We start from the raw sequence: 15,286 nt of genomic DNA, 5'->3' as shown, positions 1-15,286 counted from the left end.
AGTAAATAATGTTGTTTGCTAATATGCTAATGGCATATTGAACTAGCTTGTTGAAAGAATGAGCCCCTGTGACCCACCCCCCTAACCTGTGAATGAGGAGAGGGATTGTAAATATCAGGGAGGTGAGACACAGTCAGTCCTGTGTGAAATGATGATGTGGACACAGCAGATGAGAGAGAAGGAAGAGAATATGGACTATGCTATGGACTATGCTATCCTCTGTCTGCTGGATTGTTAGACTTTTATCCTGTTACTGAACTGCATTTGTGTTCTGGACTATTTTATCCTTTGTGTGGTGGATCGTATATGGACCTTTCATATTTTTGCCTAAATAAAGGTCTTGGAATTTTTTAATACTCTAGCTCTGTTGATTGTGTGGTATCGGAGAAGGACCCCGTGACAAATCGATAAATATTTTGTGGGAGTTTTTCTTAAATATCAAAATGGTTTTTGACAGAAATCACTTTAACTCAAATGCTCTTTACATAAATCAACATGAATAGGTAAAATGTACAGAAGATACTTACTTTGCTGTGGCTCAACATTATTATCCTCACCAGAACAACATTAATATGTGCACCTAGTGACTCGTCATGGTAGATTTCATTGACCTAAAAAAAATATAGATAAAATGTAAATTGACTATATATTCAAGACTTGAGTATATAATATTAAAAATATGCATCCGATTGACTATTGCATTTGCACTTATTTTTTTGTCTAGGTTTTCCGATTGTAAGGCTTTTACCTGGTGCTTAATTTGAAGCCTATTTTCTGCTTGCTCATATGCATTCTTTCAGTTTGCCCTTGTGTGCAAATTTTTTTGTAGCCAAGATGAATGCATCTAATTTATTATTTAAAACACAGGAAAGGTAAAAAAAAAATCTCGCACTGCTAACACAACAACAATTCCAAGAATCAGAATTGGTGGAATCAAGGCAATCAATATTTGGGGTAAGCCAGACCGTGCAGTGCTTTGCTTGAAAAGATTTAGTCCTTGATATTGGATGTAGGTAGAAAAACTGAAAAATCAGCACTCGCCAATGGCATAAAGGCCCCGTCACACTTAGCGACGCAAAAGCGATCCCGACAACGATACGACCTGTCAGGGATCGTTGCTGCGTCGCTATGTGGTCGCTGGTGAGATGTCAAACAGTGAGATCTTCCCAACGACGCAGCAGCGATGCGGCAACCTGTAGCGACCTGTACAACGATGTCGTTGGTCGTTGTGACCCTGTCACATGGCAGCTATTATGACGATTCAGACCTCGATGAGGGACGTCCTGTGTGACGTTGTAGTCACACAGGCGTGCATTTGCGTTGGTCGCTACTGCGTTCTGATTGGTGGCGGCCTTGCCTTATGAGGCGACACAATAGCCCTTCGGTGGGAACGCATTTGAGACCCCAAACGATACCTACCGTGCACAAAAGGTGTCAGAAGAACCGTTGAAGAATAGATAAATCGAAGAGGAGTTGCAGGCCGGAGAACTCTACAACGATCTGCAAACCACCACGCGGTCAGGAACAAAGGATGGAAGCGCTACTATGTCGCCTTCTGTTGAAGGCATGACCACCAGTCGGAGCGGAGGGATGCGGAAAAGGCAACGCAAATGCACGTGTGGCACCCCTAGGGGTATTTGCCACAAAAATAGTTACTGACAGTAAGTACAAATACTAAAATAGCAAGACTGCACTACCACCTCCGGCCAGAAGGGGGAGCTCCAGAGACTCCCCTTGATCCATTCTGGTCTGAGAGAAGAAATGGCAGTTGGGCCAAGGAGCTGATAGTGAGAGGTCATACAGTTGAATCTCTAACAGCCCTGTGACTGTTACCAGGCCTAAATCACCGGCCTGAGGAGAAGAGGGATAGAGAAAAAGGACATTGTGAGAACCGGGTAGCATTAATCACTACCCAGAACAGGCGCAAAGACGGATACCGGATCCGTGGCTGTATTCATTATATATAATACAGCAACCGGAAAAACGTGAGGTGATATCAGCTTCACTAGGGCCGGACGCAGCAACAGACACAGAGTTCAGCGGTACTCCCAGAGGGGGTAAACCGATAAAAGGACTCGGGTTGCCCGTCGAACCAGGACCCGGAGGGGACAGATTGGGCCGGCAGCCAGTTCACATACAGCAGCAGGGCCACACAGAAATTGCGCACAATAAGAGGCGAAGACCCCGGCAGGGTCAAAGTAACTCAGAGTTCCCATACAGACTCCGGTGACAGGACTGGTTGTAAATCCTTTTATGTTGAAGTAAACTGGTTAAACGTTTCAGTGCCTCAGTCTTTCATTTGGACAATAGCCATCTATCCAGGATCGAGATCGTCACCGCTGGGAGAACCTGCTGCTGATCAAGTAAGTGCCTGTCCCCTCATGATACCCCTTACACTGTGCATTGCCTGAGGCCACAGCACCGGGTCAAGCCACCCGTGACATCCCCCTCAAGAGACAGACTCCATTGGTCTGGTGCTGGGTATCCCGGTCTCCTGGGCGTCACAATTGGCGTCACGAACAGGATCTAGCCAGCCCGTATACCGGGTATTGTGTGCAGTGATTGGAGCCCAAAACTGTGAAAACTGGGATGAAAAATCTTGAAAATTGACTTTATTAAAGAAAAATCCATTCCCCATTGAAAACTATTGAAAGTGACTTTTCCCCATTGGTTATAATGGAGTTAAGATGGCCGCCATCCCCTGAGATAATCACTTCATAACCGTTAGGCACGAGACTGTTAATTGAGCTACGCCATCACCTGAGCCCCAGTCTAACTGAAAAACTTCAGAATCCGCCATTACAGAGCGCGGTGGGTGGGAGCAGCAGGGGGCGTGTCATTGTGGGCGGCACCAAGCTGAGCGCTCTGACATCAGAGCAAGGGGAAAATCGATCCTGCTGCACAGCGGAACGAATCTACACTATCCCGACGGAAGCGGAGGACCGGAAGGGTCCGGATTAACTAAGGGGGCACAGTATGTCGCAGCACGGAGACGCCGCAGCACTCGGCAACGCTAATGCAGCTGAAAGACAGAGTGTCAATAGAGAGTCCGGCAGCGCAGCGGTGCAAGGAGTGGCGCCCATCATGCCGGTGCTGATGCCATATACCCCGGGTGGCCCATGGCTTCCAATGTATGAAGGTGAGCCTAATACCCTTGACGATTTCAGAGAAAAGATGCTGGCCCATTTTGACATGTTCCCTGTGGGTGAAGTTCAGCGTGTTAGTCTCCTGATGATGCAGTTAAGTGGCCATGCTAAGCGAGAAGTCACAGCATGGGCAGCTGATCTAAAAGGCACTGTTGAACGCATATTTGCTGGATTAAAAGCTACATTTGAAACCACGGCCAGCAGCAAAGCTAAAATACGATTCTTTAGTTGCAAGCAAAAAGCTAATGAGGGCGTGAGAGACTTTGCCTTAAACCTGCAGGAAGCCCTTAAATCACTTACACTGGCTGAACCCATTTTTAACACCGGAGCGGATAAACTGCTAAGAGATCAATTTATTGAGGGACTCTACACCCCTTCTCACCGGGGGCATGTGAGCATGCTTGTTTTTAAGAACCCTGAATTGACATTTGCCCAATTAAAGGAGAGCGCTATACGTCTCCAGCTGGCAGAGGCACCTCGGGATCAGGATCCTGTGCAACCCATGGCAGAGGCACCTCAACAACAGGGAGTGCCAGTGACATCAGCTATGTCTGGGGCCATTGCTAAGCCCCTGGGGCCCAGTACTAATGAGGCTCTTCAACAAAAGCTTGACTCTTTAGCTGATGTTGTTGCTTCAATGGCTAAAACCATGCAGGAGATGAGAGGACACAAGATGGAGTTGGCAAACTGTAGAGAGGATGTTCCATGGATGAGACCCCGGAGATACCCGACATGGAGAGGACGACCCCGCGACCGCTACCAACCGGATGGACAGCCCATTTGCCGCCGTTGCCAGCAGCCGGGCCACTTTGCACGAGATTGTGATTTAAACGGGAATCCCCTGGGAATGCGGGCCGCTTTGCAGGAATGAACTTTCAAGGCCCAACACCCTGGCACGACAGGTACATCGGAGGACGACCCATTATCCCTATCGTGCTGGACGGAATTCCCCTCAACGCTTTGCTGGACACAGGTTCCCAGATTTCATCTATACCGTATATCCTTTATAAGAGGTACTGGGCTGATGCAGATATTGATAAAGGGCCCTCTGATGTTGAACTAGATATATGGGCCAGTAATGGTAAGTTGGTACCGAAACTAGGATTCAGGGAGATGACCATAAAGATTGGTAAAGTAGAACTGAAGAAACAGGGTATAATTGTTGTTGATGTTGACCGGCGGAACTGTGAACCAACTGTATTGATAGGAATGAATGTGTTAGAGAACTGCTTTTCCGAAGTCATTTCTGTCTTACAGCAAATTGCTGAAACTGCCCAATCCTGCCAGCAGAGAGTTCTCCGGAGGGAAATAAAAGTATTGATGTTAAGGCAACAGGTAGAAGTTGCAGGTGGAGAAATCGGCAGTGTGAGGGTAAGTGATCCAACGTCTATTGTAATCCCACCAAAAACAGAAATGCTGGTATGGTGTAGAGCAGCCATTGGTACTAAGGGACGAGATTATCAAGCCTTAATAGAACCAGTGTACACCGACAGCAGGCCCACTATACTCACAGCACGAGGGATAGTCGAGGTACACCGGGGACGAGTGCCGGTACGACTTTTGAACTGTGGAGAGGAAGAGGTCACTTTGCCAAGGTATGCTACAATGGCAAAGCTATATACTGTTGACAACAATGCCATCACAACCATTGAGCCCTTAGAACCAACCTGTCAGGTGGAAGGCAATGGCTCAGATGGAGAAATGGAGGATTGGTGCCAACAGCTACACGTGGGCATAAATTCAACACCTACCCATCAAAAACAAGGGGTGTATAGGCTAGTGACGGAATATGAACAAGTCTTCAGTAAACACCCATTGGACTTCGGACGGATAGAAGGGGTAGAACACACAATCCCCACAGGTGACCATCCCCCAATAAAAGAAAGATATAGACCCATACCGCCCGCTCACTATCAATGTGCAAAAGATATGCTGAGGGAAATGAAACAGGCCGGGGTAATAAGAGACAGCTGTAGCCCCTGGGCGGCCCCTCTAGTGATTGTCAAAAAAAAGGACGGAACCATGAGAATGTGCGTAGACTACCGGAAGATTAATAACATCACCCATAAAGACGCCTACCCCTTGCCTAGGATAGAAGAGTCCTTAACTGCTTTGAAATCTGCTAATTATTTTTCCACCTTAGACTTAACAAGCGGGTATTGGCAAGTCCCTGTGGCTGAGAGAGATAAGGAAAAGACGGCATTCACCACACCAATGGGTCTATGTGAATTTAATCGCATGCCGTTCGGACTCTGCAACGCATCCGGTACCTTCCAGCGGCTGATGGAATGCTGCCTCGGACACAAGAACTTCGAGACCGTCCTCCTGTACCTAGATGATGTGATCGTCTACTCAAAGACTTACGAACAACACTTAATAGACCTGGCAGAAGTGTTCGAAGCCTTATCCAGGTATGGCATGAAAGTCAAGCCATCCAAATGTCACCTTCTCAAGCCAAAGGTACAGTACCTAGGACACATCGTGAGTTCGGAGGGAGTAGCACCAGATCCCGAGAAAATAAGCGCCATAAGGGATTGGCCAAGACCTACCAGCGCAAAAGAAGTGAGACAATTCCTGGGATTGGTGGGTTACTATCGCAGATTTATAAAAGGATTTACCAAGTTGGCAGCACCCTTGCAAGACACCTTGGTAGGGCAGACGAAGAAACCTTCAAACCGAAACCCTCCTTTTCAGTGGAACGACGAAAGGGAAGACTCCTTTGAACAACTAAAGAAGGCACTAACCGGAGAAGAGGTTCTGGCATACCCAGATTACCATAAACCTTTCATCCTCTACACCGATGCCAGTAATGTGGGACTAGGAGCGGTGCTGTCACAAAAGCAAGAAGGTCGGGAGAAAGTCATCGCCTTTGCAAGTAGAAAGCTCCGGCCTACTGAAAGAAATTCAGAAAATTACAGCTCCTTCAAATTGGAACTACTGGCAGTAGTTTGGGCTGTGACGGAGCGTTTCAAACACTATCTGGCCGCTGCAGAATTTATTGTCTATACTGACAACAATCCGTTGACCCACCTGGACACAGCCAAATTAGGTGCGTTAGAACAGCGATGGATAGCCCGGTTATCTAATTACAACTTCATAATCAAGTATCGAGCAGGTCGCAAGAATGGAAATGCCGATGCCCTATCCCGGATGCCACACTTGAGAGATGTAGAAGAGGAAACGGGGGAGCTTGAAGAAATTGAACTACCAGCCTTCCATCGTCCCAAGGCAAAACATCATCAGTCAAGTACCTATCAGAAACAACAAGAGGTGAATTTTAATCCGTTAGCACACCATAGATGGGCTGACACCCAAGACAGCAATCCGGCTGTGAAGTTGGTGAAGGAACTGTTGACTGAGCAAAGTGCATATCCCTATGAGGATGCCCCAGAAGAGACGCATCAACTCTGGAAAGAGAGAGGCAAAATGTTCCTGTATCAAGGGAAGCTCTGTAGAAGATACACCAATCCGAAAACACATGAATTGGTTTGGCAGATTATTGTGCCTAAACAAGATGTGAAGATGGTCCTCGAAGCTTACCATAATGGTGCTGGTCACTTCGGTTGGAAAAAGTTAGAAGTACTTCTAAGAGAAAGATTTTATTGGGTCGGGATGAGAAAATCAATCGAACAGTGGTGCAGAAATTGTGGCCCGTGTAACCTCAGAAGAAACGATCAAAAGAACCAAAGAGCACCACTGCAGCCCATAATCACCAAACAACCACTTGAACTTGTAGCCATGGACCACGTGAAGTTGACACCAAGCCGGTCCGGCTATGTCTATGCCTTGACCATCGTGGACCATTATTCACGTTTCTTGGTAGTAGTACCCGTAAAAGATCTGACAGCAAAAACAGCAGCCAAAGCGTTCCAAACGTACTTTTGTAGACCCCATGGATATCCGGAACAGGTTCTCACCGACCAAGGTACAGCCTTTGAATCAGAGATCTTCAGAGAATTCTGTAATATGTATGGTTGCAAAAAGATCCGGACGACGGCCTATCATCCACAAACAAACGGCTTATGCGAGAAGATGAACCATGTTGTAATAGACCTACTAAAGACTTTACCTGAGACAGAAAGGAATCAATGGCCAGAGAAATTGCCTGACTTGGTGGATCTGTATAATCATGTCCCGGTGAGCTCCACCAACTGCACCCCAGCTTACCTTATGCGTGCAAGACCCGGCCAATTACCAATCGATCTAGAAATGGGAATTCTGAAACCAGACGCAGAAGTTCAAGACTCCAATTGGGATATCATACGGCAAAAGCAGTATCGCCAAGTGCAAGAGAGTGTGGAAAGAAGCCTTCAGCAAACTAGAGAAAGACAAGAGCGAACTTTCAACCAGAATGCTCTAGCGACCCCATTAAGACCGGGTGACCAAGTGCTCAAGAGAAATCGTCGAACCAATAAACTGGACAATCAGTGGGAAGCCGTACCCTACACAGTTTTACCAACAAGAGTGGATAATCCTAAAATGTGTCTCATTAGCAAAAACGGAGGCTTAACATCTGTACTAGTGTCAAGAGACAATCTTAAATTATGTCCGGAAGCATTGAAAGAGCCAGACGTTGTCCAGCCAGAACCAGAAGTTATTCAACCCATACAGGTTCAACCAGTAAAGGAAAAAGAAGAGGAAGTGTATCACACCTGTATAGGAGACTTTCCCAAAACCCTACTAACATACCATGGTGCAGTAGTGGTTCCCATAGTGGCCTTTTACCCAATACCGAACCCAATACCAGAAGTCCCAAGACAGGAAGAGGCTGACCCCGTACTACAGGAGGTTCCAGGCCAGGAAGAACAGATTCCTGGTCAGAGTAATCCCATTCACGGTGGACTTGCCAACTCCATAGTCGTGGAATTATCTTTAGCAGAGCGGGCAGATACTACATCCGCAGTAGACAGTAGTACACCACATGAAGAGACACCGCTATTACGTAGATCACAGCGTAGTACCCAGGGTCAATTACCGGCCAGGTATGCAGATTACCAACTATAAAGCTCATAATGTGAATTGTATATATGTTATGCCGTATATAGTTAAACAGAAAATGTAGTATAGTCATTGCTATCAGTCTGCAACGTTTAAGCCCAGTGCCTACAGAGACTTGTCTGTATGAACTTATTGCATATTCTTGAACTTTTTATCAGCCCGGAGGCACTAAATCAAAGCTCCGGAAAGACTGCTTTTTGAACTTTGCTTTTTGCTCTTTTTGAACTTTCTTTAGACTTTATATTGATAACTCCGTTGGAAAAATGGAACTAAATTCCTGGACACTAAGTACAGTGCCGTTCCTAATACCTTCAAGGATAGAACTGTATTAATGGACGCTATTTGAAGTGACTTTTTACAGAACTCTATTTTTGTTTCCTTGAGTGGTTTTTGTAACTTTTCATTTTTAAGACTCTGTACATATTAATTGTTATTTCAAAATGTTATTGTCCCACAGTCCCGGAGTACTGTTCTTAACTAAGGGGGAATGTGGCACCCCTAGGGGTATTTGCCACAAAAATAGTTACTGACAGTAAGTACAAATACTAAAATAGCAAGACTGCACTACCACCTCCGGCCAGAAGGGGGAGCTCCAGAGACTCCCCTTGATCCATTCTGGTCTGAGAGAAGAAATGGCAGTTGGGCCAAGGAGCTGATAGTGAGAGGTCATACAGTTGAATCTCTAACAGCCCTGTGACTGTTACCAGGCCTAAATCACCGGCCTGAGGAGAAGAGGGATAGAGAAAAAGGACATTGTGAGAACCGGGTAGCATTAATCACTACCCAGAACAGGCGCAAAGACGGATACCGGATCCGTGGCTGTATTCATTATATATAATACAGCAACCGGAAAAACGTGAGGTGATATCAGCTTCACTAGGGCCGGACGCAGCAACAGACACAGAGTTCAGCGGTACTCCCAGAGGGGGTAAACCGATAAAAGGACTCGGGTTGCCCGTCGAACCAGGACCCGGAGGGGACAGATTGGGCCGGCAGCCAGTTCACATACAGCAGCAGGGCCACACAGAAATTGCGCACAATAAGAGGCGAAGACCCCGGCAGGGTCAAAGTAACTCAGAGTTCCCATACAGACTCCGGTGACAGGACTGGTTGTAAATCCTTTTATGTTGAAGTAAACTGGTTAAACGTTTCAGTGCCTCAGTCTTTCATTTGGACAATAGCCATCTATCCAGGATCGAGATCGTCACCGCTGGGAGAACCTGCTGCTGATCAAGTAAGTGCCTGTCCCCTCATGATACCCCTTACACTGTGCATTGCCTGAGGCCACAGCACCGGGTCAAGCCACCCGTGACATCCCCCTCAAGAGACAGACTCCATTGGTCTGGTGCTGGGTATCCCGGTCTCCTGGGCGTCACACACGCCTATGTGTCGGTGTCTGAGTCGTCAACGAGGTCGTTGGTAAGGTGTCAAACACAGCGATGTGTGCTACCCAGCGGGACCTCAACGATCAAAAAAAGGTCCAGGCCATTCCGACATGACCAGCAATCTCACAGCAGGGGCCTGGTCGCTGCTACGTGTCAAACATAGCGAGATCGCTACTGAGGTCGCTGTTGCGTCACAAAACTTGTGACTCAGCAGCGATCTCGCTAGCGACCTCGCTTAGTGTGAAGGTACCTTAAGTGTAAAATGGCAGCTTTATTCTGTCATGAATGACAAAGGAGTAACAGCTGTTTCGTGTCACTACATGCTTCTTAGGCTGCCGTCACACTAGCAGTATTTGGTCAGTATTTTACATCAGTATTTGTAGCCAAAACCAGGAGTGGAACAATCAGAGGAAAAGTATAATAGAAACATACGCACCACTTCTGCATTTATCACCCACTCCTGGTTTTGGCTTACAGATACTGATGTAAAATACTGACCAAATACTGCTAGTGTGACGGCAGCCTTAGGGTAAGTTCACACATGGCGTTTTTGCTGCTTTTTTCTGCAGTAAAACCTGATCTTCTTGGCAGGAAAGAAGCTGCGTCAAAAACGCAGGTTTAGGTGCGCTTTTGTTGCATTTTTGGTGCGTTTTTTTTTCTCTTTGTCCATGCTAATGTCCTTGGATTTTCAGCAGGAAATAATGATACCTACATTTTTGCTGCACTTTTGCTGCGTTTTTTTTCAACACCCAAGTCAATGGGTGAAAAAACGCAACAAAAACGCTGAAAGAAGTGACATGCTCTATGTCCAAAAAACGCAGCAAAGCACAAAGTACTGATCATACAAAAGAAACAAGGTGTGTGCATGAGATTTCTAAAAATCTCATAGGCTTTGCTGGTATTGTAAAAAGCAGCTGAAATTTATCATAAAAAAAGCAGCAAAAACGCCCTGTGTGACCTTACCCTTACAGCTCTGGGAAGAAGCAAGTACTCACGCAAAATGGCTGTTGCACATTTGCCCATCTGTTCATTTCTCTGCTCCTCATGTGATGACTGAATAAATTTGCCGATTTACACACCTGCCAATGGTGAGTGCTGATTTTTTTTTCAGTTTTTCTACCTACATCTAATTATTTGTAACTTTTTTTTAAAAAAAGTTTCAAAAGTTTTGTGCAAATGTATACTAGTTGCTCGGTTTTTTCTATTCATATGAAATTTTGGTGCAAATTTTAGAGTTGCTTTCCACATTTATGGCTTATGCAACTTTTTGCTCTAAAATGGTGAAAAGACAAAAATAAATAGCATTTATTATAATTTATAATTATTTTTATATTTTTATGCAAAATTCATTAACTAACATTTACCAATTTGAAGAAACTTGTGCTGTAAGTGCCAACGAATAATAAAAGACAAGATTAGTGACTTAAAAAAAATGCAAATAAATCGGGCCCTTGACCTGTTAACTGATTTTTTTTTTTTTTTCAGAAATGATCTGCAGTTTCGGACTTGAAATGTAGGTGTCCTCACCATGAATTTAGTGTATTGGCCTTGCTATGATTCTGTATTGCTTTTACAGCACCACCATATTCTGCAGCACAGTACAGAGGCTGTCACCCAAAAAACATCATGCTACCACAATGTGGTGATGCAGCCTTACTACTCACTTTTAGAGATGACTGTGGCAATACAATTACTGTCCTGTCAGTGTGATGTATAGAATAAGGCCGCCGTCATACTAGCAGTATTGGGTCAGTATTGTCACGCTCGCGCCCAGACTGGTTGGCGCGGGCATGCGGGGGCGTGGCCCCACTGGACAACAGACCAAACTTCCCTGGAAGGGGCGTAACTAAGTAGCTTCCTAGGCGTTTGCTGGAGCCTCTGATGGTGAGGTCAGACTTGTGCAATAGGAGGCTACCAGGTACCACTCCAGGGTGGAGTCGGACTGTGGATGCTGATCCCACCGGGGAACGGAATATAGACAGGCAAGCGGGCACGGCTGGCACTCTGGCAGACAGGCGGGCACGGCTGGGACACAGGCAAACAGACGGGTACAACAGAGACACTGGCAGGCAGGCGGGCACGGCTGGCTCTCTGGTAGGCAGGCATGGCTGGCTCTCTGGCAGGACAGGCGGACAAGACTGGTACACTGAAAGAACCGGTAGGGACCGGTCTGCAGACAGGTATGTAAAACAGGTAAGAACCTGTTCAGACAGGAGGCCTTAAGAAGAGGTAAAGACCGCAAGAGCGGATGCAGAGCGAAAGGACAAGAGCTAGAACCAAGAACAGAAACACAGGAGGCGGAGTCAAGAGCAGGAGGCGGAGCCAGTGCAGAAACGCAGGAGGCAGAGCCAAGAGCTGGAGGCGGAGCCAAGTGCAGAAACACAGGAGGCGGAGCCAAGAGCTGGAGGCGGAGCCAAGTGCAGAGACGCAGGAGGCGGAGCCAAGAGCAGGAGAAGTAGAATAGCAAAGAGCGGAGCCAGGTAGAACCGCAAAGAGCGGAGCCAGGTAGAACTGCCAAAGAGCGGAGCCAATTAGAACCGCCAAAGAGCAGAGCCAGGTAGAACCGCAAAAAGCGGAGCTGCAGAGCAAAGCCACAGAGTGCAGAGCAAAGCCACAGAGTGCAGAGCAAAGTTACTGAGAGTAGAGCTAAGCCACAGAGTGCAGAGCTGAGTGCAGAGCAAGACACAGAGTGCAGAGCTGGGAGCAAAGCCACAGAGTGCAGAGCAAGGAGCAAAGCCACAGAGTGCAGAGCAAGGAGCAAAGCAAGGCCGCAGAGAGCGCAGCCGAAAGCGGAGCAAAGCAAGACACAGAGAATGCACAGCAGAAAAGGCAAACCAAGACAGAGATATAAACAGACACCGGAATAGGACTAGACTAAGACAGAGTCAGGAACGAGACAAGACACAGAGACATGGACACAAGCCAGGGTACGATGCCCCACTGGGTGGCTACACAAAAACATAGGCCAGGGTACTAAGCCCCACTGGGTGGCTACACAGGACACAGACCAGGGTACAACGCCCCCCTGGGTGGCAGACATGAAGAGTAAACGAGACAGGGCCTGGCACCTCAGCAGCAAGGAACTGAGTGAGGGAGTAAGTTGCACAGGCCCCCACCAATGGGTGGGGATGTCTTAAATACAGGAAGCCTCATGGCGATTGGCCAGGGACACCTTAGCAAGGTGCACACAATCTCTATAAGAAACAGGCGTTGCTGGCGCTGCCCCCTATGCACACAGACAGAGCATGCACAGAGCAAGCAGCAGACATGAGGCACACAGCATGGAGCTGGCAGCAGAGATAAGTCACCACAAGGCCCAGAGAAGTGAGTCTGAGTGTAATGCAGGTGGGGGATGGGAGGCCATGCAGTGATGCCAGCAGGATTGTTACAAGTATTTTACATCAGTATTTGTAAGCCAAAACCAGGAGTGGGTGATAAATGCAGAAGTGGTGCATATGTTTCTATTATACTTTTCCTCTAATTGTTCCACTCCTGGATTTGGCTTACAAATACTGATGTAAAATACTGACCAAATACTGCTAGTGTGACGGCAGCCTAATACCGTACTTTCTTTTTAGCTCATATACCCTTCTGTGCATGCTCAGGCAGAGGCTCAGCTCTTCTGCCAGCCGAGCAACACACTGAAGAACTGCTTTTTGAGCAACTGCTTAGGGTGTCTATTTGAGTCATGAAAATGTAGTACGCGTTATACGAATATTTCATGAGATTACAGGATCGTCACAGATCACATCACACCGAGTTAGGACTCCCATTTTTCTGCCCTCCTCCAGAAATACAAAAGCTTATTGCTCCTAACCTAAATGTAGGAATCTTTAAAGGGAACCTGTCACCCCCAAAATCGAAGGTGAGCTAAACCCACCAGCATCAGGAGCTTACCTACAGCATTCTGTAATGCTGTAGATAAGCCCCCAATGTATCCTGAAAGATGAGAAAAAGAGGTTAAATTATACTCACCGATGGGCGGTCCCAGTCCGGTTCTGGTCCGATGGGCCTCGCGGTCCGGTCTGGGGCCTCCCATCTTCCTACGATGACGTCCTGTTCTTGTATTCACGCTGCGGCTCCGGCGCAGGCGTGTTTTGTCTGCCCTGTTGAGGGCAGAGCAAAGTACTGCAGTGCGCAGATGCCGTGCCTCTCTGACCTTTCTGGCGCCTGCACACTGCAGACAAAGTACACCTGCGCAGGAGCCACAGCGAGAATACAAGAAGAGGACATCAGCATTACAGAATGCTGTAGATAAGCCCCTGATGCTGGTGGGCTTAGCTCACCTTCGATTTTGGGGGTGACAGGTTCCCTTTAACTTGTCAGAAGGTTTTTCTTTATTAACACAATCATGTTTCATGTGATCTGAAAAATTAAGGATTACAACATCTACATGTCACAGGATCAATACCACTAACACTACATCAATAGATCACCAGGATCATCATCAGTAAACAATTGATCACCAGGACTCATGGTGAATACATGAATACATCATCATCGATCAATTGCAATGTCAGGTCAGCTCCATATAGAATGGTATCACATGAACCTGCTACTATCAATATGTCATTAATAAGTAGATGTGAAGTTGTTGCAACCAGCCATAATCAAACTGTGGAACATACAGGAACCACAGTACTGACTAGACTCAGACAGTACAACTATTAAACATTTAAAGAGTAACATAACTTTTGCAAGATATTTTAAATGTTTTAGGCCCTTTAATTTGAACAGATCCCAAATCAATCTTTCCAAAGACATCTTAAAGAGGAACTATCTCAAAAAATGTAGTTTTGTTACAAATATATTTATATGTGTGTTTTTACTTATTGTAGATATAGACTGCTTTGAAAGTCAGCATCCATGTAAAAAGCTTTGTTTGTGTACGTATTTTTTGTAGATTGTATGGCTTCTCAGCGAACCCACTACACCACCAACGTGCATGCATCCACTAATGTGCATGCAGAGACCGGAAGAGCGTAATAAATCATAAGACAATAGATTAGCTAACATATTGAGGGGTAAACACATTTCAATCTGCTGATGTATGTTATATCCTGTGTTCCCAACAAGATAAAGGATAATTTGCCATATACTCTTGGCATATAATTTAGCTTTTTTTCCATGAGGATATACCGTATTTTTCGGATTATAAGACACACTTTTTTTCCCCAAATTTGGAGGGAAAATGGGGGTGCGTCTTATAATGTGCATGTACCTTACCGGTACCGTTGCTGGAGACTGCAGATTGGGATGAAGGGGTGTCCTGCGTTGCTACCCAGTCCTCTGCGGGTGTCTCCGGTGGTGCTACTGTGGGTGTCCGGCGCTGCTGCCCGGTGTACTGCTGGTGTCTCCGCTGCTGCCTGATGCTGCTGCGGCTCCGTTGCTGCCGGGGCCCACCCCAGCAGTCCCATGATTTCCTGTGCGGTGGACTCCAGTAAAATGTTCGCCAGGAGAGTGGCGCATGCGCAGATGGAGATCTCGGTGCCGAGACCTCCATCTGCACATGTGCCGCTCCCCCGGTGGCTATTTTACCGGAGTCCACCGCACAGGAATTCAGGGCACTGCCGGGGTTCTGGCATTTCACAAAATGTCGGCAGAGCCCCGGCAGCACCGGAGACCAGTGCAGCAGCAGCGGCCAGCACTGTCCAGGCACCCGCAGCACCGAAGACACCAGCAGAGCACCGGGCAGCAGTTCCGGATGCCCGCAGCAGGACCACCAGGCACCGAAGACACCCGCAGAGCACCGGGCAG

The 15,286-nt window shown here is 46.9% G+C and overlaps 1 protein-coding gene across 1 annotated transcript in view; it reads right to left on the bottom strand.

Moving 5' to 3' along the window:
* The window catches only part of LOC138675535 (A disintegrin and metalloproteinase with thrombospondin motifs 2-like), a 705,150-nt gene that overhangs the window by 411,121 nt on the left and 278,743 nt on the right, over positions 1–15,286 (bottom strand). The window contains exon 5 of the mRNA XM_069763862.1: positions 528–611. Within this exon, the coding sequence (XP_069619963.1) occupies positions 528–611 (84 nt within the window). The remainder of the gene's footprint in view (positions 1–527; positions 612–15,286) is intronic.

The sequence above is a fragment of the Ranitomeya imitator genome, chromosome 4 (assembly GCF_032444005.1).
Source record: "Ranitomeya imitator isolate aRanImi1 chromosome 4, aRanImi1.pri, whole genome shotgun sequence".
Taxonomy (NCBI): domain Eukaryota; kingdom Metazoa; phylum Chordata; class Amphibia; order Anura; family Dendrobatidae; genus Ranitomeya; species Ranitomeya imitator.
This window is presented reverse-complemented; position numbering and strand designations above follow the sequence as displayed.